This window comes from Sebastes fasciatus, chromosome 5, assembly GCF_043250625.1.
Source record: "Sebastes fasciatus isolate fSebFas1 chromosome 5, fSebFas1.pri, whole genome shotgun sequence".
In the NCBI taxonomy this organism is placed as follows: Eukaryota; Metazoa; Chordata; class Actinopteri; order Perciformes; family Sebastidae; genus Sebastes; species Sebastes fasciatus.
The window spans coordinates 25636443-25664392 of NC_133799.1; the positions used below are offsets into that span (position 1 = coordinate 25636443).

Sequence of the window (27950 nt, forward strand, 5' to 3'; positions counted from 1 at the left end):
TTCAGTTCAGACATCAGTATTTAATTTACATTATTCATAACATTTTGTGTCTCTTTAAGAATTTTCTCATGAATATCTCTAACTGGGACAAAAAAGTGCAAATAATACCAAACATTTTTCTCGATACATATAACACTGCGTACACTACACTATTGTGCACGACCAACGTTAGAAACAAAACGACTCTTTCTGACCGAAGCTCTGCCGACGCCTTTGACTTCCATACATACAGATCGTTAACGGGATAGTTCGGGTGTTTTGAAGTGGGGTTGTATGAGGTTCTTCTCCACAGTCAGTGTAAACAGGAGATGGAGTTTGGAGAAACAGACAGGAGTATCAGCACAGGAGCAAATCAATGTACTGCTGTGGACGGGGACAGCAGCAAAACGGTTTCTAGACACCTAAACCTTCAGACAGCACCTTGCCGTCAGACAGCTCTTTCCAACAGGGAACTGAAGCCGTTGTATCCATCTATGCTCTTGCCAAAGTCACCAGACTCCATTGAAAAAACCTGTAATTTTCAACAAGTCAACCTTAACTGTGATAAGTTTAGAAATAACTGAAAGGGTTAGTTAGTTTTTTGGGGGGTTGTATATATACTCATGTTCTGAGAGGTAAATTTACTGTTTTTGTCAAAGGAGTTTGGTGGCTTTGAAGAGAGCATAGATAACGGCTTCTGCTCCCGTCAGAAAGGGCTGTCTGACAGCGTTGAAATTCAAGTGTTGAAAATATTCTAAATATAGCGTACACTTAAACTGATATTGTAGCAGTACATTGCTTTACTGCAGTGCTGATACTCCTGTCTGCTTCTCCAAACTAGAGGCATGCCGACCGCCATCTACTGTAGGTAATACACTGACTCTGGAGAAGTACCTCATACAACCCCACTTCAAAACACCTGAACTATCCCTTTAAGTGAGTGGCAGGAAATGAGAATGCTGGAGTTTTTTTTTTTCCTTCTTCTTTCATAGAGGAAATGTAAGATCATATCACATTTTACGAGGAAGTGATGGCGTAAGCCTGCAAACACAAGTGTGTTACGGGAGGACAGCTACAAGAATTGTATGTTACAGCAAGCAGGTTGTTGTTGTTGTTGTTGTGTCTGTCTCCATTAGCAAAGCAAAGAAATCACGTCATCACATCGGCCGTGAGGAGGATCAGTTCACCGTCAATGCCCAGTAACACTTGTGGTCTTCAGTGCTGTGTTTAGGTGCACCCACCGTGTGATTATGACAGATTCTATAATGGCAAAATAGCCTCTCTTGGACAGCTATCACAGTCATCACGGACACAGTGAGAATTGTTACGCTAAAGGTTTCCAGTATGAGTAAAAAACAGAAAGAAAGGCTTCTTTTGTACATGACAAGGCTCAGAGAGGAGATACAGTATCAACATAGATAAATCCGCTGCTTTACATAAATAATACCTGTAACACGTCCAGAAGCAGATCCAACAGGGTCACACGTCGAGTTATTGTTACTGGTAGCCCTTTAAAAACACGATTCAGACAGTTACCCTCTGTTGATTAAACACTGTCGTATGTCAGAGCTTTTATTGTGTTGAACGGATGATTTATTTACAACCATGGTGACACAGTTGGCTACAAAATAAAAAACAGAACTGGGGTTGGCTATTGCAATGGCCAGCCGTGGTTGTGATTGGCTGCTGCCCCCCGTGGGACATTATACTCGGTGTGTTTGGATACACTATGTGCATGCGCGCAACAATTGTTTACATATATCTGTGCGATTGTATTGGAATATTTGAATGTGAAGCGCACTTTAACATGATAATAGTACCAGCCAGTGGGTGAGTGTGTGTGTGTGTGGTTACGAGGTGATGGAGGGCTTTACTTGTTTCACAGTCAGGAGTTGCTGGGAGGACGGGGAGAGGAGGAGGGGACAGGTGTTGGTGACTCTCAAGGTGCTTCAGAGTCCTTCAGGGCAGTGTGCAGTCAGAGTGAAGCCGGGCTGGGCTGTTATTTGATGATCTGAGGACAGTCGCTCCAGGCTTTGGCCTTTCGCTTGGCGAGCGCCAGCCACGCCGGCTCTGTGGACACCTGCGGAGAGTCACTGGAAGGGAAGCGCTTTGACACGTCCTTGACAGCAGGTGGCGATGGTGTGGAGTCTGCAATCTCAACTGACACAACACATCAAAGGATGAGAATTAGTTACACATCTATTCCTTATGCCATACAGCATTTTCAGGCTCATTTGATTAATTTAATGATACTGGTTTAGATGTAAATATTATCTTCATCATCAATTAGTTTCTAGATTTTTTATTTTTTGAATCATGCTTTTTATTGTTTCCCTAAGAAAAAAAACTACAACAACCTAAACCAAAACAAAAAAGAGAAAAAATGGTAATAATAATAAAATAAAATTGAAAAATATAAATAGATAATAATTATAATAAATAAAAATGTTTAAATAAAAAAATAAATAATAATAATACAAAATGAATAAAATAAATTGACAGACCAGATTACCAACACCTACTTATATTAGTGTGATTCTAGATTATTTATATGTGTGTGTATAAATATATATATATGTGTGTGTATACATATATATATATATATATATATGTTTATATATATATATATATATATTGTGTGTGTGTATATATATATATATGTGGTCTTTAAAACACAATAATGCTGTGAAAAATGTCCTTCACAATTTCCTAGAACCCAAGGTGACATCTAGTCCCAAATAATATAATAGATTTTAATTTGTATTGATGTATTCTAATATATTCTATTTTGAATCAATATTTTTTATTATTATTTTTTTTTGGTTCACCAATACTGATTAATCTGACATATATATTTTACATTATAAAGGGAAAAAGTAGTGTTTGGTTTCTTAAAAAAAACAAGAAAATAAGACAAATATTATTTATAATAAATTTGATAATGATGTTTGCAAAATCTCTAATTTATTCATAAATTTAACAATAAATACCTTTGTTTTCCTGGAGGATGTTGAGCAATATGAAAAAAACTCTAATTCGATTAAAAAAAAGGAAATCTAGACACTAAATATCTGTATGTTTTATAATATTTTTGTCTAGTGTAATATTATTATTATTATTATTATTGTTCCATTTGTATACTGAATCTGTGTTCATTTGTTTAATAAAAAAAATAAGAAAGTAGAGATAAGTAGCCAAAGAGTGTAAAATAACATGACACTGTAAATAAATTGTTTATTTTGTCTAGATAGATAGATGAAGAACTTTACCCTGACCAACACACCAGACAAAACACATACAAGAAAACAAAAAAGCAGCTCATCCTCACATTTTAGAATTTCAGCATTTTCACTTAATAAATGAAGATTATTAAAATCCCTCAATGGAATAATCATTTCAGCAATATATGACTCTATTAATGTTAAACGTTGCGGTTTTTACCGGTGACCGAGCTGGGTAAAGTGTTGGCTTTTTTCAGGTGTTCTCGGCGCTCAAAGCGTCCAAGCAGGCTGTCGGGTCTCTTGGGCTCCTCTGGGGTCTGAGGTTTAGAAGAAGGACTGGTGCTCCCGCTCCCTCTGCTCTCCGTGGGGCTCACCAGCGTAACCTGCAAAATCAAAAACTGTATGAGAGGATGAACACTGGCAGATTATGTGAATGTCAGAAGGAATATTAAGAATGTGTGATAAAGAAAGATACAATCTGGGTCACGTACACTGTCCCTCTCTCTGGCTTGTTTTTCAGCCAGTTTGGCCTCTCTGTGGCTGCGGCGGTCCTCTCGGTTCTGCTGCTGATCCCTGAAGCCTTTCTGCTTCTGCAGAGCCAGCGTGATCCACAAAGGCCCGGCCTCCTTCTCCTGGACCTTCGAACTGTCCAGAGAGTGCCTGCTCTGCAGGGATGGTTTTTCTGCAGGACATATTGACATATTAGCCTAGTAGGGCAAAACATTGTTGTTGTTTCTACTACAATTTAGCAAAAGTCAAATTCTCAAATATTAAATGATGCTGCTGTAGCTATATATTTACCGTTCATCTAACTCACGGCAAGAAAACAAATAAGCATATTACCCAAAATGTCGAACTATTCCTTTAAGCCACTGGTTCCCAACCCTTTTCCTTATTAAGGGATCCCTTTTCTGTCATTGAGTAAACTGACTAAGTGACATATTTTATGGATATTTCATATTATCTATGTAATGCATAACAATAACAGTACAGAACAACTGGTGAACTGTACAATTAAACCAAATAGTGAACCCAATAACTACAGGACGTTTGTGTAAAACGAGTGATTTGGATGAATTTTGAGCAGATTATTTCCTGAGATAAGTTGTCCTGTTATTTTTAGCAACTTTTAATACATTCTTTGTCTGTATTATGTATTTTTTTATATTATTTTTAACAGTCATTCATACTTAATAGACTTCTTTTTTGACACCAATTCAGTGTTTTCTTCTCCCTGACGCTTGGCCGTTGTTCTATCAGCTCTTTGGTTGTTTTAACTGCATATATTTCTAATGCAGGCCGAGGCTGTTCAGCAGAGCGGGAAGGCTCTGTGATTATAACTTGTGTTCAGGTCTTCACCGTTTTCGCCCTTATCATGTTTATACCTTAAATAATAATCCAAACTTTAAAAATAACAATTTTATTTAGTTTTCTTCACAGAAATGAATGAAATACTGAGATATAGGCCAACTGTATATTTTTTTAAAAAGGTCTACATGCTGCATCTAAAATGAGTGGAAAACGCCAGCCGTGCCGCTTTCATCCTTTTATCCAAGGTGCTTCAGAGGTTGCGCTACTGTCGCGTATATCTGCCGGCTCTGATTGGTTGTTCCTCATCAGATGAAATGCAGCACGTGCTGCAGAGTTCCAAAACTTTAACTTTTTTTTTTTATATCTCGGGGCCTGAAATATAAGCACTTGGGAACGCTTGTGCGTCGCAACGGCGGCACTCCCACCTTTGAGCATCGTCCATTGACAACAATGGATTTGGGCGTGCAAAAGACGCGGCATGTGTGCGACCCCTTACACCGCTAAAATCAAGAAGGCCTTGTGACCCCCTGTGAAGCTTTGGTAACCCCTGGTGGGGATCAGGACCCCCAGGTTGGGAACCAGTGCTTTAAGCCATGCAGAGGCACGATATGTTGGTGTTGTTTTTTGAGTATTTTGCTAAAAAACGTGAAGAATTCCTGCTTAATACTAACAGCTCAGTGTTTTCTCAACGTAACACTGACCTCTCTTGATGAGCTCCGACTTCCTGTCGGTCTTCTCTCTCCAGGGGATGTTGATGGACGGGAAGAAGGATCTCTTCTCCTTCGGCTCCTCCTCCCCTTGGACATGGCCTTGGCTGCTCCGGTGCAGCTGGGCAACCGCTGAAGGTTCCTCGCTCCTGATGGCCTGCTCCTGGCTGGATGACTCCGCCGCGGCGCCCGTCCTCTGGGCATCACTGGGAGGAGGCCCCTGGATCGCTTTAGGCAGCGGCGACGGGGGAGGCGTGGGGACTGCTCCACTGGGTTTGGGTGACGTAGTTGGTCTTCGGTAGAGCGGTGGCTTGGAGATCACTTTCTCACCTTCGCTGTGTGCGGTCGGGCTGGGAGACTTACCCGGTTTAGCCCGAGGGACGGCGGGGGAGGCGGATGCATGTAGGTACTTGCCCACCGCGCCTTCTTTCTGAGGCGATGTGGGACTTGCGGATTTCTCAGAAAAGACAGAGGAGGCGTCAGAGTCTGGCTCAATGGGGGTGAGAGGTGAGGGGACGCCGTCGAAGCTGTCCCCGGCACTGTACCGCTTCTTCCTCTTCTCAGTGGACTGTTCGCTGTGGAAGCGGAGCGAGTAGTTGGTCCTCCTCAGCTTTATGCCAAAAGGCGAGGGCTTGTCCTCGCCGTCCTGACCTCGGTCCTCTCCCTCCTCTCTACTCTCAGACGCCGCCGTCTCACTCTGAGCCCTGTTCTTCAGCTCCGGCCCCTCAGGTTTGGCTCCAGGGCTGGGAACCAGGAAAGAGGGGAGGTCTTTGGCAAACATGCACTCGTCTGAGCCTCTTTCTACGATGCGGACCGTTTTACTCGCCCTGTTCTGAGGTTTAGAGGCGGCGGTGGGGCTGTCAGACGGAGCAGTTTCCTCTCCTGCGTCTTTATCATCTGCACCGAACACCTCAGAGTTCCTGTTTGAGTCTCCAAACTTCTTTTTCGCAGGGGTGATGGAGAACTTGGCGCTGGCGGACATGGTCTTCCTGAGGTTCGTGTGGGAGAACGCAGGTAGGTCTTCACTGCTGGGCTGGGGCTGAGTCTTGCCCGGTTCTGGGTACTCGTCATATTTCCCCTCTTCTACCCCCTTGAATATCTTCGATCTGATGCTGGCCCACTCTGCCAGGACGGACTGGTCCGTGGAGAGCGAGGACTCGTTGAGTGATTTGGTTTTGCCAGACTTGCGGTCCGGTGAAGTCTTGCTCTTGGTCGGTGGCGTTCCCTGGGCCTTTCTATCGTCTCCCAAACCCAGCAGGGACTTGCAAGCGGTGTCTTTGATCTGGTCTAAATTGACAGCGGTCCCACAGAGCTGGGCACCCGTCACTAAGATGGCGGTGTGGGGGACATATGGAGACGTTGGCAGGTTGGGGGATTCTGGTCCTACAGAGGAGGAAGCCTTAGTGCCCTCTCTTTGCTCGGCTACAGCGCCGCCCTGGTGGCCGGAGGTCGGCGTAACAGGCGTCAGGTTGACCTTCTGGAACAAAATCTGTTTTTCTCCGGAAGAAACTTTGAAGGAGAAAGGTCTCTGTCCCTCCTCCATCTCCCTCCAGCGCAGCTCCTCAGCCCTCCTCTGCTCCTCCTGGTCCTTCCTCATCCTCACCTCCACTTCCTCCTTTTTCTTTCTTTGCTCCTCTTCCTCTCTTAGCTTCCTCTTCTTCTCGGCCTCAATCTCCTGCAGCCTCCTCGCTTCCTCCTCTTCCTGTTTCCTCCTCTGCTCTTCCAGTCGTCTCCTCTCCTTCTCCTCCCGCTCCTCTTGCATCCTCCTCTCCTCCTCCTCCCTCCGGATCCGCTCTTCCTCCTCTCGCCGCCTCCTTTCCTCCTCTCTGATCCTCCTCTCCTCTTCCTCCCTCCTCCATCTCTCCGCCTCCTCTCTAAGCCGTCGTTCTTCCTCCTCCTGCTGTTTACGACACCTCTCCTCCTCCAGTTCACGCAGCCTCAGCTCCTCCGCTGCTCTCCTCCTTCTCTCCTCCTCCTCCTGTTTGAGCCTCTGCTCCTCCAGCTCCCTCTTCCTCCTCGTCTCCTGTCTTTCCTCCTCATGAAGTCTCTGTTTCTTGAAGCTTTCGAGGGACTCAACGGATGCTCTGCGCTGGTCGTCTGTGGAGACGCCTGCTGCCTCGAGGTCCTCCTCTAGCACACCAGGAATAGATACTTCCTGGAGGTCCTAGGAATGTTCAAAGATGATTAGTTCCTATTATCTTAATAACAACAAAACGTCACAAAGTAAATCAACAACATGCTAAGACTTGAGGTGACTCACCTGTGTAAACCGCCGGTGTTTGCGGGAAACCCTCTGGTTCTTCGGTTTGACGGCCAGCTTATGCTTGGCAGCAGTGTTGTCTAAGCGAGGGACAGACTGTGGAACGGCGTCCAGATTGATGGACTCGATGGTACCAGTGGGTGGAAGAACTCGCTTGGACCTCGGTGACTTCACTGGGGTGCTGTGTGGTCCGGCTTGTTGGGCCCCCTGGACCTGCTTTAGTCACAATAACAGAGCTTCTATTAAAAACTGAAACACAGCCGATCTTAGTCCTAACACCTTAAAAGAGTACTCCACCAATTTATCACTGCGCTCCTATATAACACTGTCAGACTCACGATGGACAGTTAAACAAAAAGGATCATATTCGATGCTGCAGGCCCAGAGATATTAGGCTCGTTCGAGATGAACTGTGCCTCGCCTCAAAAGTAGACGAGATCAGGAGGCAGCAGCAGGGGGCGGTGACAAAAAGCTGCGGTCAAGTCGTACAGTTTCCAGCCGTATCCAGAAGCCTTCACTGAATTTACAGGAAGTCACAGAAAAAGTGACATGCTGTTAGATCCAATCTGTAGGATACTTGTAATTTGCAGACCACGTTCGGATTTATATATATTTGTTTGTAAATATATGTGGAAATGTGCGTGATTCTGGCATTGGATTCTGTCGCTCATAGCACTCGTTTTGATGAGTGCTATATAGATAACCATCATTATTATTATTACCAACTAATAGCCTATAATCTAGTGTTAAATATTACAATTACACAGCAAGTTTGGACTTTCTACAAAACGTGATCAAAGAGACAATCAGCTCTTTGATCAGGAGACAGCCAGGCGTTTCCCATAATGCCCTGGGTCTTGCAGCCCGTGGAGAGCGACTGCGGCCTCTTCGATCTTGTTGGGTTATCGTTGCCCACGTTAGCATGACGTCAGAGCAAGTCGGACACAAATCTAACCGGCATCGGTGATCGATTCTGCGCAGGCCCGGCTCATCTCGAACGAGCCTATTCAAAGCAGACTGGGCTTTTTCCGGAGGGGGTCTTAAAGAGACAGACGGAGCGTTTCAGACAGAGGGTGATTACAGCTATATTCAGACAGACAGTTTGAGAAAAATAATGTGTTTTTTGAACATTAAAGCATTTAAACATGTTCTAGTAGAAACCCAAAATACAAGTATGAACCATTACAGGTCCCCTTTAAAAATCTTACTGTCATCAGAATATGTTAATAATAAGTTGTTACCTTTGGCTCTGTGTTTGCTGGCTCGGCTTCGACCTGGGCCGAAACCTTCAGAGGACTCCGGGGAACCTCTTCCTCATCTGAGCTCCCCTCATCTCCTTCACTCTTCCTCATAGAAGGAGGCCTCTGGCCGAACTTTATCCCTTGTGCTATCTGCCTCTGTGTTATAAACACAAAACATGTTACGTTATGTAGACAGAAGATAACTGTTCAGCCACTGAGTGCACGCCGCTGTAAAAGGCCCACCTGCAGATTCCTGACTTTATCCGAGACGTTTTCCTGGGACATGCTGTGATCTAGACCCGGCTCGGCCGCCGGCTCCTCCGGGATGAAGATGCTGTCGTGCGAGAGGGCTCGAGATCCGATGGGATTCAACTCCCTGCAGAAGAATAAGAGCGTGTTATTACCGCCAGTCATTCATTCATTTATCATGAGCGGGCTCTACCGTAAATCATTTTACACAAAGAAATGAATGACCTCTTTACACACCAGCACTCTCAGCACATCAATTAAAAGGCTGAGATCGTGTCGAGCCTTTCAGAAGCTGTATTTGAGCAGAGCCTCTCCCCCTTTTTCTCTACAGATTGTACAACCACAACTTGCAGCGTTCATGAGAGTGAAAACACTTTCATTTTCCTGGAAGTGGAATAAATCTGATAAGAAAACCATTTTTTTCTCGGAGGCTTTTATCAGCATAATAAAATGACACGGTCAGTTTCATTATGTATAACACAGGACAAATATGTGTAAAAATGAAACTTTATCTGTGTAGTCACCTCAGATCTTGATTGAACTCCTCATCGTCAGATACAACTCCATTGCACACTTCCCCCGTAGAAAAACTGGCCTTTAGCTCTGCTCCATCAAAGCCCCCCTTCGCCTCCCTCTTCTTCTTCTTGCCAAAGAGCCGTTTGAAGGGCTGGAATTTGCCCTGTCGCCGTCTCTCTGTTGGCAAAAGAGAATAGATGACAACCACGGCTACATGCAATCACATCATCAATCTTTATATCTCGCCCTCGGGGCCCAGATAACGAGCAGGACGGTGCCTATGGGCGTGTTGTTCTACTGTAGGCGCGTAATGAAATGCTATTGATTGAATTAAAAGAAAATAAATCAAAATAAGCAGATGAAATGAGAAGAAAACCTCGGCTCTTTGGTTCATACTTACTTGTGTTTAAAAGGAAGTGGGAAAGATAAACAACACGCAGAAAGAAAGGGAGCACCCACAGACGGACGTAGCAGCTTTAGAGAAATGGTGAACAAATTCCTGAGTTACTGGCTGAAAACAGGCAAATCCATGAAAGCAGTGAAAACCCACAACGGCATCCGGGCTGTCCACGCGGCTCCAAGAAGTCAAATGAGCGACTCATATCACATTTGACCGGCAATATTTCAGTAGATAAGAACTCTCCAAGCTGTGCACGTGTGTTATCTGATGCAAAACTACAGGGAGTAGTTTTAGAACAACTTTTATTATCACTTAATGACACATAATCACTCCCTTATCCATCGGCCAGGGAGGCAATCCTATGGAAGACAGAACCTGCCAAAATCAAAAATGAATAAATAAATGACTCATTAAATAAATAAATATGCCACTAAATGTACCAAAATAATATAAAAAATAAATGTAGGCATTAATTAATTGATAAAATGTGATTTAATTTGCTTTATTTATTTAACTTTGTATTTATTCCCCTATCTAGCTACGCTTATATTTTATTTATTTATTTATTCATTATTCATATTTATTATTATTATTATTATTTTGCATTTCTTTTTTTATTTATTTAAAATGTGTCTTTAAATGTATTAATTATTAAATTGTATTTATTTATTTATTTCTGCAGAATTTTCCCTTTGCATCCCCCCATCTGTTTCCCCAAACGTATTTATTTCTTTATTCTTTTCTTTATTCATTTCTGCCTCATTATGCGATCACGTTAGCTAGCTAGCAATTGATAGATAGTTAGCTAATAAATACAATTTAATAATGGATAAATTAAAAAAATACATTTAAAATTAAAAATTAAAAAAAATAAATGCAAAAATAAATTTTTAAAAATGCAAAAGTTAATAAAAAATAAATAAGTCCAAGGGGAAATTAAATAGAAGAGTAGATAGGGGAATTAATACAAAGATAAATAGATAAAGAAGCTAATTTACACAGAAATGTAAATTGATGTCACATTTTATCAATTCATTAATGCCTACATTTATTTTTTATATTATTTTGGTACATTTAATGGCATATTTATTTATTTATCGAGTCATTTATTTATTTATTTATTATATGATTTTGGCAGGTCCCGTCCTCCATAAAATCCCTTCCACGTAAAATGAATATGTAACAATAAAACAAAGGAGTAATGTGCCACGAAAAGTTAAAACGTGTCCTCCTGACCTATGTAATAAAACAGCAGTTGTAATAAACCCTGTTAGTGCTGCTTCATGAGGAAGTCATGAACCAAAGTTATGAAACTAACTGTTGGACTTTTGGTCCCTTATTTCCTCTTCATCTTTCCTGCCAGAAAGTTATAAGCTAAACTTTCCCATGTGTAAAAGGGAAAAACATCTCTGTGTTCTCTCCCAGAGATGAGCGAGTGTTGACATGATGTCATTTGAAAATGTAAACAGATATATTTTAGCTCAGTTAAATGTAATAAAGAGTGTTTTTCTCAGCACTGCTTTGTGTTGTCTACGTTAAGTGAGGCTGTGTGTTTTGTTTTTACTTTGTGGAGGTCCGCTGGATGAGCTCAGTGAGGTGAGGTTACAGAGCTACACAGCTACTCTACACCGCCGTGCAGACGGGCGTTCTCTGGGCTCAGTGGGTATCTCTTTCAGAGCTATAAGTAGCAACTGGTGTGGGATTTCAACTCTGCATGCTGCTCACTGTACCAGAGGCATCATGGGAAATGATACAGTCTACTAATTAACTCCATGTAGATCCTCCACTCTGAAGTGTGTCTTTTTTTTTGCGTGGGAGAGTTTAAGTACCGTGTATGTATTTACTGACAAAGATATGAATATATAGAGAACGTTGGAAGTATCTGGTATAATTATGTCTTATTAATTTGTTCATTGGTTTCTACCAACAGTATCAGCCCAGACTCTATATGCAAGGCAACATTTATGACGGGGACAAATACAGCAGTGACAGATACCACAGCTCATTTTGCAACCACGGTCATGTTTGTATCTCGTCCACACTTGGAGAAAATACAATTTTTCTTTCATCAGACGAGTTTTGGCACCATTTCACCACTAATATTAACAGTTTATGACCTCTTCCTTCCACCTGTACTGTACTTATATTTATATCGTCTTATACTTATATATCGACTTATGTATACTATTGTCTTTTAATTGATGACCACCTCTCTTTTAAACCTCATATGCAGAGTCTGGTAAAAAAAGTTGAAATTGAAGCTGAAGAAACAAGCCTTGTTTTTCTCTTTATGTCAGACGAAAACTGGTTGAAGCGACGTTCTTGCCTGTTCTTGACTACGGTGATCTGCTTTACATGAATGCACTAATTGTACTCCAAAGTAAATATGCCTGCTCTGTCAAAACGTCGGCTTAGGTATGTTTTTATCTATAAGGCCATTCTGGGTAGACTCCCCTCTTATTTATCTGTCTTTGTAACCAGAAATCATGGCAGTTATGGGTCTCAGTACACTATGCTTATGACTGTTCCCAGAGTTCAGACTGAGTTGGGAAAGAAGGCCTTTATGTCTTCTACACCATCTGCATGGAATAGCCTGCAAAATGAACTTAAACTCCAGGGCCTAGTCACTCTAAATGAATTTAAAGGCATGGTGAAATCTATAGAAACGGTCTCTATAGATAATTGTACTTGTTTTGATTGAAATAGGATTATATGACTTCCCTGCACTTTTACGGTATGGCACCTTTGAGCTGATCTATTGTTTTTGAATGTGTGTATCTGAAACTGTTTGTACTGCTGCCATTCTTGGCCAGGTCGCTCTTGAAAAAGAGATTTTAATCTCAATGGGTCTAAACCTGGTTAAATAAAGGATAATGAAAACTGTAAAGCAATAGTTTAACATTTTGGAAAATACACTTTCTTGCTGAGGGTCAGATTATAAGATCGACACCACTCTTGATGTCTGTCCAGCAGCCGGTAAGCTTCGCTTAGCACAAAGACTGGAAACAAGTGGAACCGGTTAGCCTGACTCTGTCCAAACTAAGGTAACAAAAGTCCCCCAAACAGCACCTCTAAAGCTCAACACGACACAACACAAGTTAACGCGTTATATCTTGTTGTTCGATCCAAAAACCAAAGCCAAGCATCCAACCCTCCAGCGTGTTGTTTTTACACCGGTTTGGTAGTAACTTTTAGAGGTGCTGGGAGGCAGACTTTTGTTACCTTTGTTACCCGTTTCCCTTCAGATTGGACTGAACGGACTTGAGAGAGGCATCAATCTTCTCATCTAACTCTCGACGAGAAAGCGAAGAAAGGTATTTCCCAAGATGTCAAACAATTTATTTAAGAATGCTTACGTGGTTAGAGGCTGCAGTGTTGTTGTTGTTGTTGTGGATATACAGTAAGTAAGGTCGCAGTCAACAGATGATTTCATTGTCGATCGTTCAGCTGATTCATCTCTCGATTAATCGTCATTTGCTCCAAAATAATGACAAGAAAAAGATGTTGGATAATCTTACAGTTCAGTTTTTATATAGAATTACTCAGGGTGGTAGTTCTGAGATAGACTACAGAGCGATTACGAGACGTCACTTACATTTAAAATGTTTGCCTCGTTTTTTCTCTCCTGTGTTTCTTCTTTTTCATGATTGTCAATATATATTTAGGACCTTGTTGTTTACATTTCATGATGGAGATCTTATAAAGGTGGGTTAGTTAGGGTGGGGTCAGTTTTAGGTTTTGGGATGGGAATTGCTCTTTATGCATTCAACTCTCTTTCAATAAAAATATACATTTTTGTGCAGGTTTGAGATTTTGTGAGGCCTTGTCCATAGTTTTGCTTATTAATATTATTAACAAAATTCAGTAGTTTTACTGAATTTTTTACAGAGCACTGATTGAAATTTATAATATATTTAAAGGGGACATATCATGCTCATTTTCAGGTTCATTCTTGTATTTTGGGTTTCTGCTAGAACATGTTTACATGCTTTAATGTTAAAAAAACACATTATTTTTCTCATCCTGTATGTCTGAATACACTTGTATTCCTCCTCTGTCTGAAACGCTCCGTTTTATCGCCTGTCTCTTTAAAAAGCCCAGTCTGCTCTGATTATTTTGAGAGAAAAATATGGTGCACCTTTGCAAATGTAGTTCTCAAGCCATGGGCGGTATATTCTAATGAGCCTGCATGTGACATAGGAAGGGGAGCCAAATCTGAATGGTTTGTTGAATCACATGTTTTCTGATCTAAGCAGCCCACAAAAAAACTGACTGGATCGTCTTATTTCACAGTTTATGTGTTGGCAGACACTCCAGATACCCAAATATATGTGCACAAGCACTGAAAACGTGAGGTTTTTTTATGGTTTGTCCCCTTTAATACTCTGTCAGACTCTTTCTTCCTTTGTCTGAGTGCAGTGAGTGATATTATTCTGTGACACTGATGTTCTGTTTCCCTGCAGGATGCTCTTCCAGCATCAGAGCCCGTCCAGTGTTTCTACTCTGGTACGAATCCCATAATGCACTGCCATGGGCATGTTCACACACTCATGCGTGAAACGAGAAAGGACACTTTTTTTTTTCTGCAGCACAGACGACTCGGCGGCAGCAACTCCACAGAGCGACCTAACGCTGAGGCTGCTTCCTGTGTGTCTGTGCTGCAGTATGTTTTTGACCCCGGTCCTCTGGAGTCAGACCTCTGCTGCTTGTTTATTCTAGTCATCTGATCAGGGAATATTATATATAAATGAACTAGCCGGCAGCAAAAAAAACTGCTTTTTAATTCTACAAAACCAACAGATAAAATGCAAACAATGCAGCAGCTCACTGTTCTAATAATAATATTACTCTGCGAATGTCCCATGACTCAGAACTACTGGCTAAAGGTTCATGAACGTATAAATACACATAACCCGGATCAACTTTGAGCTCTGCCGGAGGCTAAATGTTCTCAGTGATCCACAAATGAGTCACGGACTTTATTAAGACTGGTATAATGGTGGGAAAGCAAATTTTAATGAGAAACTGGAGGAACCGAGGTGAGCCCTCTTTTAAGGGGTGGTTCACAGAGTTGGCAAAAAGTGGCTTCAGACAAACAGATTTCTTTCTGCTTGAAGGACAGGGCCGAGAAATATGTGGCAAAGTGGGGAGACCACTTATATTAGATTTTTAATATGGTCAGATCTTGAAGTAAAGCACACACCATGTACATACTACTACTAATAATAACAATAATAATGCACATAATACTACTACTACTAATGATAATAATAATAATAAAAGCACACGTACACACTCTTTATGTGTCTGAGAATTAATTTGTTGCTTGTAAATTAGATTATGGTGCAGATTAATGTAGGAATATACATTTGATTTGTGTTGTTGTTTTCATTTTATTATTTATTTATTTAATTATTATTTTGCATATAAAAGAGTCATTTGATTTGTGTGTTGTTTTTATTTAATTATTTATTTAATTATTATTTTGCACATAAAGCAGTCATTTGATTTATGAGCTGTTATTTTAATTACATTTAATTTTCATTTATTTTATTTTATCATTATGTTGATTATATAGGAGTCATTTTATTTGTGTGTTTTTTTATTACATTTTTATTTTATCATTATTATTTTGCATATATATAGGAATCATTTCATTTGTGTATTCAATTTTCATTTAATTTAATTTAATTATTACTATTTTGCATATATATGAGTCATTTGATTTGTTGACCAAAATGTGAAAATGTTTATATACAAATTAAATAAAATACAACTAAAAAAAATACAGCCAGCAGAGTAACAGTCAGGGTGTTGTAGAGTAAATTAATGTATTTCTTTTGTCATTAGCGGTATATTTTGACATTTTGGGAAATACACTTATTTTGCTTTCTAGCAGAGAGTTGGATGAGAAGTTCAATACCACTTTCATATCTGTCCATTCAAGTTTAGCATAAAGACTGAAAACAGCTAATCTGGCTCTACAATTGACATTATTACATTAATGTTATGTTTCTTTTCTTGACCCTGCTGATCAGATTATGTCTTAAAGCTGCTTGAAGGGATCAAACTAAAGCTAGTAAAGAGGAGATGAAAGAAGTCAGAAACGTGGACACAGCAGCACACCACTAGAACTATAAGGCTCAAGTCAAACCCGTCACCACACCATGCATTTCTTAAAGAGACAATAAAAAAAACAGACACTAACAGAGGTAATTCCATCCTCATGGTGTGAATCTGCTTTAATACACTGTCTCTTTAAGAGGTTGCTAAAAGCACTCATTTGTTTCCTATTTACCTGGGCCTTTGGATTCGGTTACCTCTAAGAGCATGTCATGCTTAGTTTCCGTGGCATCCGTTGCCATGGTCACTGCACACCTTGGCTGTGGTGAGAGAAGAAGGAAGTGAGCGTGCGGATGCTGTTATCATCTTTACTGCAGGGAGCATATATGAGCGTTTAATCGAGGGAAAAAAGAGGAGAGACACATGAGATATCAGGGGAGGGGCGCTGAATATGCAGTTGGATTTCATTTTCTTGCTTTTTTGTATTTTTGCTCTCCATCCCCCTGTAGCATTATCATCAAAAAGCTCAGCTTTGTCAGCTCTTGCAGAATGGCTCTTGGTGATTGGCTCGTCTGGGTCACGATAATGCCTCCGCTGTTTTAAAAGCAAAACGAGCCCTCTGAGGCCTCTCTGTTGAGGCTTGTTGATGTCGAAATGGTAGCACTGAAAAGTCAGCTGTACATCTGAAATGACAACCCACGGCTAAGATGCAGATAGTGGCAAAATTACAAACAAAAAAAGACTCTTATAGCACCTGAGTTCACTTCCAGCAGGATGACCCTTTTCTACATCTAATAATCAGAGATCCACAGCAGAAATAGTCACACAAACCACCTCTTATTTACATCTCATAAACTGACAGGAACCGACAAAACTGCACCAGATTTTCACCCGATCTGACTGTTATCAGCTCATTAAATGTGCGTTATCATTTGTTATAAGCCTGCTACGTCTACTACGTTGTAAACGTGAAAGCGAAACTTAAAAGCAACACGTTCTAACACGTAAAACTGAATGAAACGTTACATTTTGAAAACAAACAGCTTGTTTAGGTTTAGGTTTAAGTTTAGGGGAAAATATTATGTTTGGGCTTAAAATAACTACATTTGCAACGTTTGAAAGTGAAACTTAAGGTTGTGAACACAAAGACAAACTACATGTTGTTGGTTTCACACTGGATGCAAACCCCGGTCTCCTGGATTAGGGTTGGGCTGCATTCACATAAGATCCGTTTTTCCATTCATTTTAAATGGGGGTAGTTTTTTTGGGATACTGCTGCAGTGGCCACAGTGGGTGCCAAATAAAAACGCAGCGGCGGAAAAGTAAAAAAACAGAATCAACTTTTTGGAGAAACGCAACCAGACGTCACGCAGCAGTGGCCAAACACGTAACCAACGATCCAGAGTTGTACAACCCAACCATAACTGAACAAAAGACGTTAATCGTCGCCATTAAAGTGACCTGCCCCGACCTCTTAGGCTCATCCATCACCCCCGACCTCCAACCCATTTGGAGTTTCATGCTGTCTATACTACAGTGCCTGACTTCTGCTTTAGCTCCTGTCATAATAGACAGGATGACGTATTTTTGTAGTCCAACAGGAAGTTAGCTTCGCCCAGGTTCCCTCCACAAAAAGCCAGTGGGATTGTTCCATTGGGTTTCGGATTATTGCAGAAAATAAACTCTGTGGCAAACACACTTTTATGATACTTCCACGTCTTGTTCAACAAGATAATCTTCACAAATCAACACCACTTTTATGATTTTTGAAGTGTGAATGCAATCACCAGAAGTAACACGCAAACACTAGGCTATAAACAAACTACATCGTGGTCGCATATGCGTGAGTATAAACAACGAGGCTGTGAAGGAGGACGAGTCGGCGTGATGACGTTTAGTAGTCTCATTGAGCCACTTGTTAGCAACCGCCTTTTTTAAGACACATAAAAGCTTCAAAAATTCACGGGTGGGGTATTTACTGACGTATTTTATGTCGTAGAACAAAACGTTAAAATCTCTTAAGCTTGTGTTAAGTTAACTAAAAACCCATTGACTTCCAGACGAGGGAACAGGAAGTGCTGAAATTCGATCTCATTTCCGTGTTTTAGGACTCATTCCTGTAGCACTCTATTCCTATGGTCGCCATAGTCGCTATCATCTTCTTTTCGCCCATGTGAATCTATGATAAAACCTACTAGTGGGTGTAGCAGACCCCTTCTGACCCACATCTATGAGGCTGATAACCACGGATAACGCCCATTTAATGAACTGATAACAGTCTAACAGCCGAAACCACAGACTTGCCTCCTGAACCCTGAACGCCGCCTCCTCAAACACCTTTCTGCAGCACGTCGACCGAGCCAGAGGTTTTCTGATGCACAGGGAGAAATGTGTGTTGTGTGAAACCACAAGCAACCGGGCCGGCAGTATAAACCCAGAGACAGTACTGAGAGAGGCCCGCTGTCTCCAGTGGGATCAGCATGCCGTGGGCTTCCTTCCTCGGGGGGGGGGGGGGGGGTGGACAGAGCCGGACAGACTCTCTCAGAAATGTCTCGCCCCGAAAAGGCTCTTTGTCCTGCCAGCGTAGAACAAGGAGCGAACAAGCAGTCGGGGGTGTGTGAACACAGACAGAGACTGTGTGTGATTGTGTCTGCTGGTGTAAACAGAGATATTGTGGATTCTTGTTTTGTTTGTCTGTTTATTTACATGTGTTGAACAAGTGTTGCCAGTGTGTGACGTGTTCTTTTTGGTGTGTGTTTGCAGTCTTATTGCTGCAGCGGACAGGAGCAGCTAGAGATGGGATGACAGAAGCACGAGGAGCAGCCATGTGCTCTACAGAAGCAGAAAAAATGCCTTTGACAAGGATGCAGCTGCATCATAGTATGGCGGCGGCATAACACGATGCTGCGTCTCAGCGCTCTCCAACGACCCAGCAGCTGACTCGATGGGCGACACGGCTCTGCACCAGAGCGGGCCGAGACAACTACCAAAGTCCAAAGGCATGGCTTCGTGTTGTATAGCGGCTATACGTGCCAGCCATATAACCTCACAGCACAAGTAGCTTGCTGACAAAGCAGACAGACGGACGTGGCGGAGAGCCGTGTAAACAGTTTACCTATTTCAGCTGCACAGCTCGAGATGGCTGCGCACCACTGCAGTAAAACCTTAGGGAGCATCGATCTGCCCTTTTTTTGCACAAAGCTCGTTTTACCCAGATGAGCGTCGCTGCTGCCTCCCCTGTGGCTTTGGGAGAAAACGGTGAAATAAATACAGAACAGAGACAAAAACAGCAGGTTTTTTGTTTGTTAGTTCTGTTAGCATCAAGTGAACTCTCAGTGGGAAACATGAGCATGGGACGAGGGGTGATATGGGATGGATGAGGAAGCACTTCTGAACGAGAAGAACATGATCAGGACGTATGAGGTGAATCTGTATCGCACTGTTATCATCTAAGAGTCTTGACTTAACACGACGTCGCATCAACAACAACTCTTTGTCCCAACCTCGACCATCCTCTGAAGTTTGAGCAGCCTCTGGTTTCCATGGCAACGTGTTAGCAGCAGCAGCAGAGGAGACAGACGTAACACAGAATCAACTCTCACCACAAACAGACTGAGATACTAGTTGTTGTCACTTGGCACACAGCTGGACATGTTTCTCCTGATGTGGTTGTTTCAACAGTAGCTGCAATGAGAAGCACAACGAGGGGAGGATCCAAGCGCACTTGTTGTTTAGCGCACCCTACATGCAAAAAAGGGTTGGGCGATTACAAATGTGGAAAATAAATATGAGGTGTATGGTGACTAATCATTGTTACACGACTGCTGCCAAGAACTGTGAGTAAAGCAAGTCATGACATGATGGTTTAAACTGAAAATTCCCACAGCAATCCTGTTTACAATCCCATCAAGAGAGTTTGTATTTTCTGAAAAGATAACAACTAAGGTTTTGAAGCCTCGAGTTCAACATTTTTTCTATCACCATTTTAGTTTTTTGGAACCAGAAGGCACTTTATTTAGCATTATTATGTAATCTGCTGCACATTTCCGTTATGTTTTAAAACTTGCATCAGTGATGTTGAGCTGACAACAAACATCCTTAGACATTAAGCACAAAACCAGAGGCCCAGTTTTCACCAAACATACCAACGTATCTTCACGCTCTACCTCATCGTCATGCAACGCTCAACTCCCCTCATCTTTGTACCATACAGGGCACAGAGATGCCAAACAAATGGGCAAAGCACAAACTGCTTGTGTTCATGCAGCAATGAGAACAGAGCTCCATGTATGTTAATGAACTTAAAACTTACAAATTATTAGAATCATCATATACATGACCTCTGCATTTAACCCATCCCTAGGAGCAGTGGGCAGCTGTAAAGCATCCGGGGAGCAATTTTGGGTTCAGTGTCTCGCTCAAGGACACTTCGACATACGAACAGTAGGAGCCAGGGATCCAACCGGCGCCAACCTTGTGGTTAAAGCTCAACCCGCTCGACCCACTGAGCTACAGCTACTAACAAATTCGGTATGTCAGACCCAAACCTACATCAGTTAGAACTGAGGAATAGTGTATTAACAAGATTAAAGCTGCCAACATGCTTCATCAGAAATGCTTGTCGGATGGTCAAATGGCAAAATTGTGGGGCTATTTTCGATCATTGTTGTAACTTTCCAAAACAGACATTCACACCACCTTCATGCCGCGATTGGACAGCTGTGTGGAGGCAGGTTGAACTTCTCTCTCAAGCTCTCTTTTTTCATTATTTTTGTTGCTTTTCATGTGAACCACCGAGTGCAACATTATGAATGTCTTCCAGGAGAGTCTGTCTGAACGTGTGCGTCCATAGACTGTATAAAAGAAGTGGACGTAGTCACCGTGACGTCACCCATTGGTTTGTGGACTACAGTATTGAAGGCTCGAGTTCTGCATTTTGGCCGTCACCATCTTGGTTATTTGCAACCAGAAGGGACACGAGAGGGTGGAGCTAAGTACAGCCGAACGCTGAATAAGACATTTTCAGGCGACCAAAAAGGTTAACATTAACTTTGATGAAGTGAAAACACACTGTGAAAGGGTTAAAGTTCTAAGACGAAAACACGGACAACTCGTTGTAGCGACCTGTGAATCACAAGGTAGCCACGCCCTAAAGCGTCCCCTGCTTTATGGTCTATCTGACTCTAAATGGGACCACAGTCTACTAAATGAACATCATGCTGTATTGAAGAAGACTTGAAACTAGCGATTGAGACCATAAACTCATGTTTACAATGTTTACTGAGGTAATAAATCAAGTGAGAAGTAGACTCATTTTCTCATAGACTTCTATACAATCAGACTTCTTTTAGCAACCAGAGGAGTCGCCCCCTGCTGGCTGTTAGAAAGAAAGCAGGTTTAATGCACTTCAGCATTGGCTTCACTTTTCAGGACATGAGGTTGCCACCTGTGTGCATCACATATTTAATGCAAAACTCCACTGGCAAAGTAAAATGGGGATTCAGCCTCTGGGGAACATGACCATCTGTACAAAGTTTCATGGCATTCCATCCTCTAGTTGTTGAGATATTTCAGTCTGCACCAAAGCATTGGACCACCCCACTACTAGCATGGCTAAAAACCTGGTTAGAGGAAATAAACAACCACCAGAAGTAGCCGTCACTGCAGTACTGAACAAAACACGATCCAGTCCAACAGGGCGGCAATAAATAAACCTATGAATTATATAATGCTCCATTTTTGTTCACGCTGCAAGGTGTTGTTGGCATTTGTCCACCCTCTAGATAGAAACAATGGATTTTTAGAGCGACACGCAACATGTATCACATGACCATGGTTATATTTTCCACATTAGCCGAACGGTTAAGAGACAATGCTCAAGGAACAACAACAGAAAGGCCTTCTTCTCCTGTCTGAGCATCTCAAACACTGTGACTTGTGATATTCACAGCTGACATAAACCAAAAATACAGTATTACTCATTAAATCACCCTGAACAACATGAGCTTCTCGTAACGTTTTTTTGCACACAGAGAGCCAGAAAATACACAAAGAATCAACGGCAACTACCTACAAACTATGTCCGAGACCTTCACCGAACACATCATCAACTGCTCTTTTAACTTTCTGCATAAGAATGCCTTCTTACCGTCCTGCAGTCGCTCTGTGTGCGAGGGTATCTATGAGTGTGCTGCCGTTCCACCTGCCTGCTGTCACTGAGGATCTAGGGCATTACCTGGAGTCAGGTGTCAGACGCAGTGAGTGTGTGTAGGTGTGTGTGTGTGTGTGTTTAAGAGAGTGACGGCGTAAACATCCCTTGATATTCTCTTCATATCAATGAAAATCTGATTGCAGGAATGAAAAGAAGTGGTGTCAGCGTGGGTTCATGATGCATGTTGGGAGGGAAGCACATGTACAGTCTGGATGGGAGGAGGAGGTGTGTCAGCGGGGACAGGGGCAGTGTGAGCGCTGCCGAGCGAGGAGAGATGGGCGTTCTCCTGTGTCTGTTAGTGCTGCTGTGCTGAGGAGGCACAAAGTGACACTTTGTTTTCCGCGCCAGATCGCCAGCGCCGGAGAACAGAGTGGCATTCATCATTTCCACTGGCCGATGCACACAAAGGCTTTCATTGTGGGTTAACAGTAGCCGCGTATGTGTGATTAGAATGGTTTGTAATGGGGTTGTGCACCACATCTACTTATTAATATTATGGTCATAAATGTTGTAGTCTTGTAGAGGTTACTTACAGCTAGGCATGGGACGATATGTCATGAATATCCTGGCCAAAATACATGGGATTCATGATCCTGATAATCATCAAAATATGCTTAAAGCTCTTAATATGGCACTAAAACATCCTGGAATCACTTCACCTCAAATTTTGTGAAGAAACAAATATTTTTATTGCACCACAGATAGGACAAATCTTTTTTTAGAGAATATTATTTTTAGTGAAGAACAATCAAAGAATATTAAATAAGGTAATGATAAATCAAAAGGTCTCCCTGCATAAATAAAGGATAAATTAAATAGCAACTAGAGCTGTCAAAGTTAACGCGATAACACGTTAACGCAAATTCATTTTAACGCCACTAATTTCTTTAACGCATTAACGCAACTTAGGATTTTTATGTTGTAGCGGGCTCAGTTTTAAAGTGAGAGTGAAGAGTGATCATATGAAACTAGTAAACCTAATGAATCCATTGGTACCAACCATATCATGCTAGCATGTCGAGAAGGAGGCTAAATAACGCTCCAAACTTACACTGAATTTTGGCGAAGAAAAACTGGTATGTCCATTTTCAAAGGGGTCCCTTGACCTCTGACCTCCAGATATGTGAATGTAAATGGGTTCTATGGGTACCCACGAGTCTCCCCTTTACAGACATGCCCACTTTATGATAATCACATGCAGTTTGGGGGCAAGTCATAGTCAAGTCAGCACACTGACACACTGACAGCTGTTGTTCCCTGTTGGGCTGCAGTTTGCCATGTTATGATTTGAGCATATTTTTATGCTAAATGCAGTACCTGTGAGGGTTTCTGAACAATATCTGTCATTGTTTTGTGCTGTATTAAATATGTAAGGTATAATGTACAGCTAGCCGGTCATTGTTGTGAAGAATCCCCGACAGGGTCTCTCATCGCCCTGAAGGGGATTCTTTCACAACAATAACCCGTTAGCTGTACATTATCCCGCTTATTACACGGCTACTGGCTTAAGAAATCAAAAATCTGACACAAAAACTCTCCGCTAGAGTCCGACATCAGAGCTGTGCCCATAGCAACGGTCTGCTATACATAGCAACGGTCTGCTATAAAGAAATAGCAGACCGCAAAATGCCGTGATTGACCAATCAGAATGGAGTATTCAACACAGCCGTGTAATAAATATATATATCATATATAAGTATTAAATACTTGACAAATCTCCCTTTAAGCTGCATGTTGAACTGATAAAAAAAATGTGCGATTAATTTGCGATTAATCGCGATTAACTATGGACAATAATATGATTAAATATTTTAATCAATCAATAGCCCTAATAGCAACCTTTCTTTCTTGATAGTTCCTGTATTTTTAAATCAGGCTCTATTTTTCACTTCACAGCTTTTTCTAGTCACTCATGTGAGGATATTCACGATTATCCTGATAATGGAAATTCACCACGATCAACTTATTGAGTGTTTTTTATCATGATCCACAATAACATCCTATATCTTCCCATCCCCATCTACAGCAAAAACGTTCTTTTTTAGAGTAAAAACAGCAGCTTTTTTCCCCTGACAACAGCCTGGTAGCCTCAATAACATCTTCATTTTTAATATGTGGAATCATAATGTTAGTGTGTAATAAGGCCAATCCCCCCCCACTCTCCGGTGTTGGCAGCATCACACTGCAGTCTCACAGGGATATGGTAATGATGGGGCTTCACCAACCTGGATGCCGCCTATATTACAGCAGCAGAGCACTTCAAAGACAGACTGCTCCTCTGTGCAGAAATAGAAACCCCCCTCCTCAGTAGAGCAGCACAAATACATGCTCTCACCAAGATATTCACATCTACATGTGTCCACACACACACACACACACAGGATGAGTCTTAACGATTCCACTGCCAGGATCAACCTCCCCCCCTGCTATTCTCAATGACACTGGAGCAGCCACTGCACTAGACATGAGGTGAACCAGTCATTCATGAAATCATAACTGCATGTTCTGATGAAAATATGTTAACGTATGTGTAGATTTAATCGTCAAATGTGAGTTATTTTCATTCTGCAATGGGCTGCATGTAACGATTATTTTCATTGTTGATTAATCTGTTGATTATTTTCTCGCTTAATTGATTAGTTGTTTGGTTTATAAAATGTCAGAAAATGGTGAAAAATGTCAGTGTTTCCCAAAGCTCAAGATGACGTCCTCAAACCAGAAAACATTCACATTTAAGAAGCTGGAATCAGAGAATTTTGGCCCTTTTTTCTCAAAAAAATTACTCAAACCGATTAATCAATTATCAAAATAGTTGGCGATTCATTTAATAGTTGACAACTAATCGATTAATTGTTGCAGCTCTACATGAATTAAACCAGTGGTTCCTAACCTGGGGTCAGGAGCCCGACACAAGACACAAGATATCTTTCTGCTCCACCAATTATGTTCACTTTTTTCTTACTTCTCTTTAACCCTTTGCTCTTTTATTGTGAAATACTGTATGGTTTTACTTATCAACTTGTGATATTGATCTTTCAGAGTAGTTAGTTTGTAAGAAAAAACTAATGAATCCATCGGTACCAACCATGTCATACTAGCTTATCGTGAAGGAGGTTAAATAACGCTCCAAACTTGCGCTAAATTTTGGCGAGAAAAAAAACTGTCATGGCCATTTTCAAAGGGGTACCTTGACCTCTGACCTCCAGATATGTGAATGTAAATGGGCTATATGGGTACCCACGAGTCTCCCCTTTACAGACATGCCCACTTTATGATAATCACATGCAGTTTGGGGGCAAGTCATAGTCAAGTCAGCACACTGACACACTGACAGCTGTTGTTGCCTGTTGAGCTGCAGTTTGCCATGTTATGATTTGAGCATATTGTTTTATGCTAAATGCAGTGCCTGTGAGGGTTTCTGAACAATATGTGTCATTGTTTTGTGTTGTTAATTGATTTGCAATAATAAATATATACATACATTTGCATAAAGCAGCATATTTGTTCACTCCCATGTTGATAAGAGTATTTAATACTTGACAAATCTCCCTTTAAGGTACATTTTGAACAGATAAAAAATGTGCGATTAATTTGTGATGAATCGTGATTAATTAAAGACAATCCTGCGATTAATCGCCATTAAAAATTGTAATCGATTTACAGCCCTAGTTTGAACTCCATATTATATTTCTATATTTTAAGAAGAAGGGGTCTCCCTATATATCAGTATTGACTAATACTAATATCTGTGTAATAGTATATAAAATACTGTATTTACTATTGATTGGAGCTGTATTTACTGCTGCTCTGTATATGCATATTAATACGCACGTGTTTTGTTTGTTTTGGTTGTTTTTTTTGTTTGTTTAATGTATCATTGCTACTATTTTACTTGAATGTTGAAGTACATTTACATGTATCTGTACACACATGTTTTTCATGCACAAATGGAAAACTTTATATATATATATATAACATATTGCAATTGCACTGCAATTTAAGCACCGTCTGTTCTTCAATAAAACAAATCTTTACAAAACTATTAACGGGTGATACCTAAGAAAAACTGTTTTTACAAGAAGATTACGAAATCTTAGATCTGAGCATTTACTTCTATTTAACAGCTGTAGTTTATTTGATAAATACGGTTTTACATGCAGGTGATTAGACCACTGCATCACAGAATGAGCACTTATTACATTTCAGTGATAGGCTCCAAGTTAATATTGAATGTCGGCCTTTTATTTTGAACAAGCTGGGAGTTTCCCCTCCTGTTTGTCAAATGTGCGGCTATGTGACTGCAAAAGAAATCAATTGACATTTAAACACGCAGAATAATGAACAATGAGTCAGGCTGTCTTTGTCTGCCTCGCCGTGATTAAAATCAAATCCATATAGCTGTGCAGTTTTTTATCGGAGGTCAAAGGGTGTTAAATGACTCAAATAAAATGGATGCTGTCTGGCATTAAGGCAACTCCACAGATGTCTCTGACACAAAGTGTTGGCAGTTAGTCACCGTTTGGGTGGCGACAACATGTTTTGTTGTTTATTGTGCAGCTCATGTGAGAATGCAAACCTTCAGGTTGAAGCTGAACGTTGCAGTATATATACAGTAAAACACGACTCTGGAATCAGGGATGGTGACGTAGTCTTTACTATGAGGGCTCTTCCCTATTTTTCTTCTGCAAAACACAGACCAGCTCTGTCTTAACATGTCATCACTCCACCATCACACCTACTATAGGTCATAACTACCCTATAATCAGGAGCAACCCGAAAAACAGTCAAACCAGCAGCATAATCCAACACCAGCAGCCTGTGCATTCATTCCTGGCCCACAGCCATCCATTCTCCCTGCCTCTATGTCTCAGCACTGATGATGACAGTAATGCAGCATTGATTTAAAACCCTTTAAATGATGCTAAATCCATAATATCATATTTTTTTTCTCTTTCTGCACATGTAGGCCTGCAGCAGCAGCAGCAGCAGCATATGGCCTGTGCATGCATGGCTCTCCAGCAGCTGACTCCTGTTGTAAAGGCTGTGCTGTGCTGTGTTATCGTTTGGAGAAAGCCATGCACGGATCTCTCTGTGTGTATGTGTGGTGGTGAAAGACTAACATCAACATATAGCCCCTAAAGGCGCGGATCAATACGCAACCGTTAATGGCAGATTAGCGGATGCTGGTGCACAAGGATTACAGTGTATTAATTGCAGAGTAAAAAAAATTTAAAAAAAAGGCGCACAGAGAACAAAGAATGTGGCCTTTGCTTTTTCCTCACATGAATTCAAAATGATTGGCATTATTTGGGATTTTTAAGAATATAATCTGGCCTGTTGACATCATTTCAAGTCGGATCAGCCCATTTACACACACACACACACACACACACACACACACCTACACATCAGAGAAGGATGGAGCAGAAGATGTGAGCAGGTCAATGAGAAAATGAGAGGTGGGATATGTGGACAAGGTCATCAGCGTCGTGGAAAATAGAAAAAAAACTATCATCAGAAAGAAACAATATGGAAGAAAAGAGGAGAAACCTTTGTTGCTGCTGCTGGACGCGGTTTCCTCCTCCTGGTTGTGATCAGACCCGCTGAGGTGAAGCCAGCTCCGGATGCTCCAAACCTCCTTTTGTGTTGCTGATGCTGCTGATGCTGCTGGTGCTGATGCTGCTGGTGCGGGTGCACGACAGGGAGACGCACACGCACGCACCGCCAGTCCCGCACAGCTGCACGCGTGCGAGATGGAGATGGAGATGGGAGGGTGTGGCTGCCAGAGAGAG

General features: G+C 41.5%; 1 protein-coding gene across 4 annotated transcripts; it reads right to left on the bottom strand.

Moving 5' to 3' along the window:
- Positions 1-5: 5 nt before the first annotated feature.
- Positions 6-27950, bottom strand: cracd (capping protein inhibiting regulator of actin dynamics). 4 transcript variants are annotated; one of them, XM_074636081.1, is made up of 10 exons: positions 27709-27950; positions 19063-19190; positions 9493-9661; positions 8963-9095; positions 8720-8875; positions 7479-7694; positions 5213-7382; positions 3692-3882; positions 3421-3583; positions 6-2139 (listed from the first exon to the last, which is right to left on the bottom strand). In XM_074636081.1, the coding sequence occupies exons 2-10, from the start codon at positions 19121-19123 to the stop codon at positions 1979-1981; spliced, it is 3420 nt and encodes a 1139-aa protein (XP_074492182.1). In that variant the 5' UTR covers positions 19124-19190; positions 27709-27950; the 3' UTR covers positions 6-1978. The 4 variants fall into 4 exon arrangements, with proteins under 4 accessions (XP_074492182.1, XP_074492183.1, XP_074492186.1 ...); XM_074636082.1 differs by lacking the exon at positions 19063-19190; XM_074636085.1 differs by lacking the exons at positions 19063-19190; positions 27709-27950 and adding an exon at positions 22096-22632.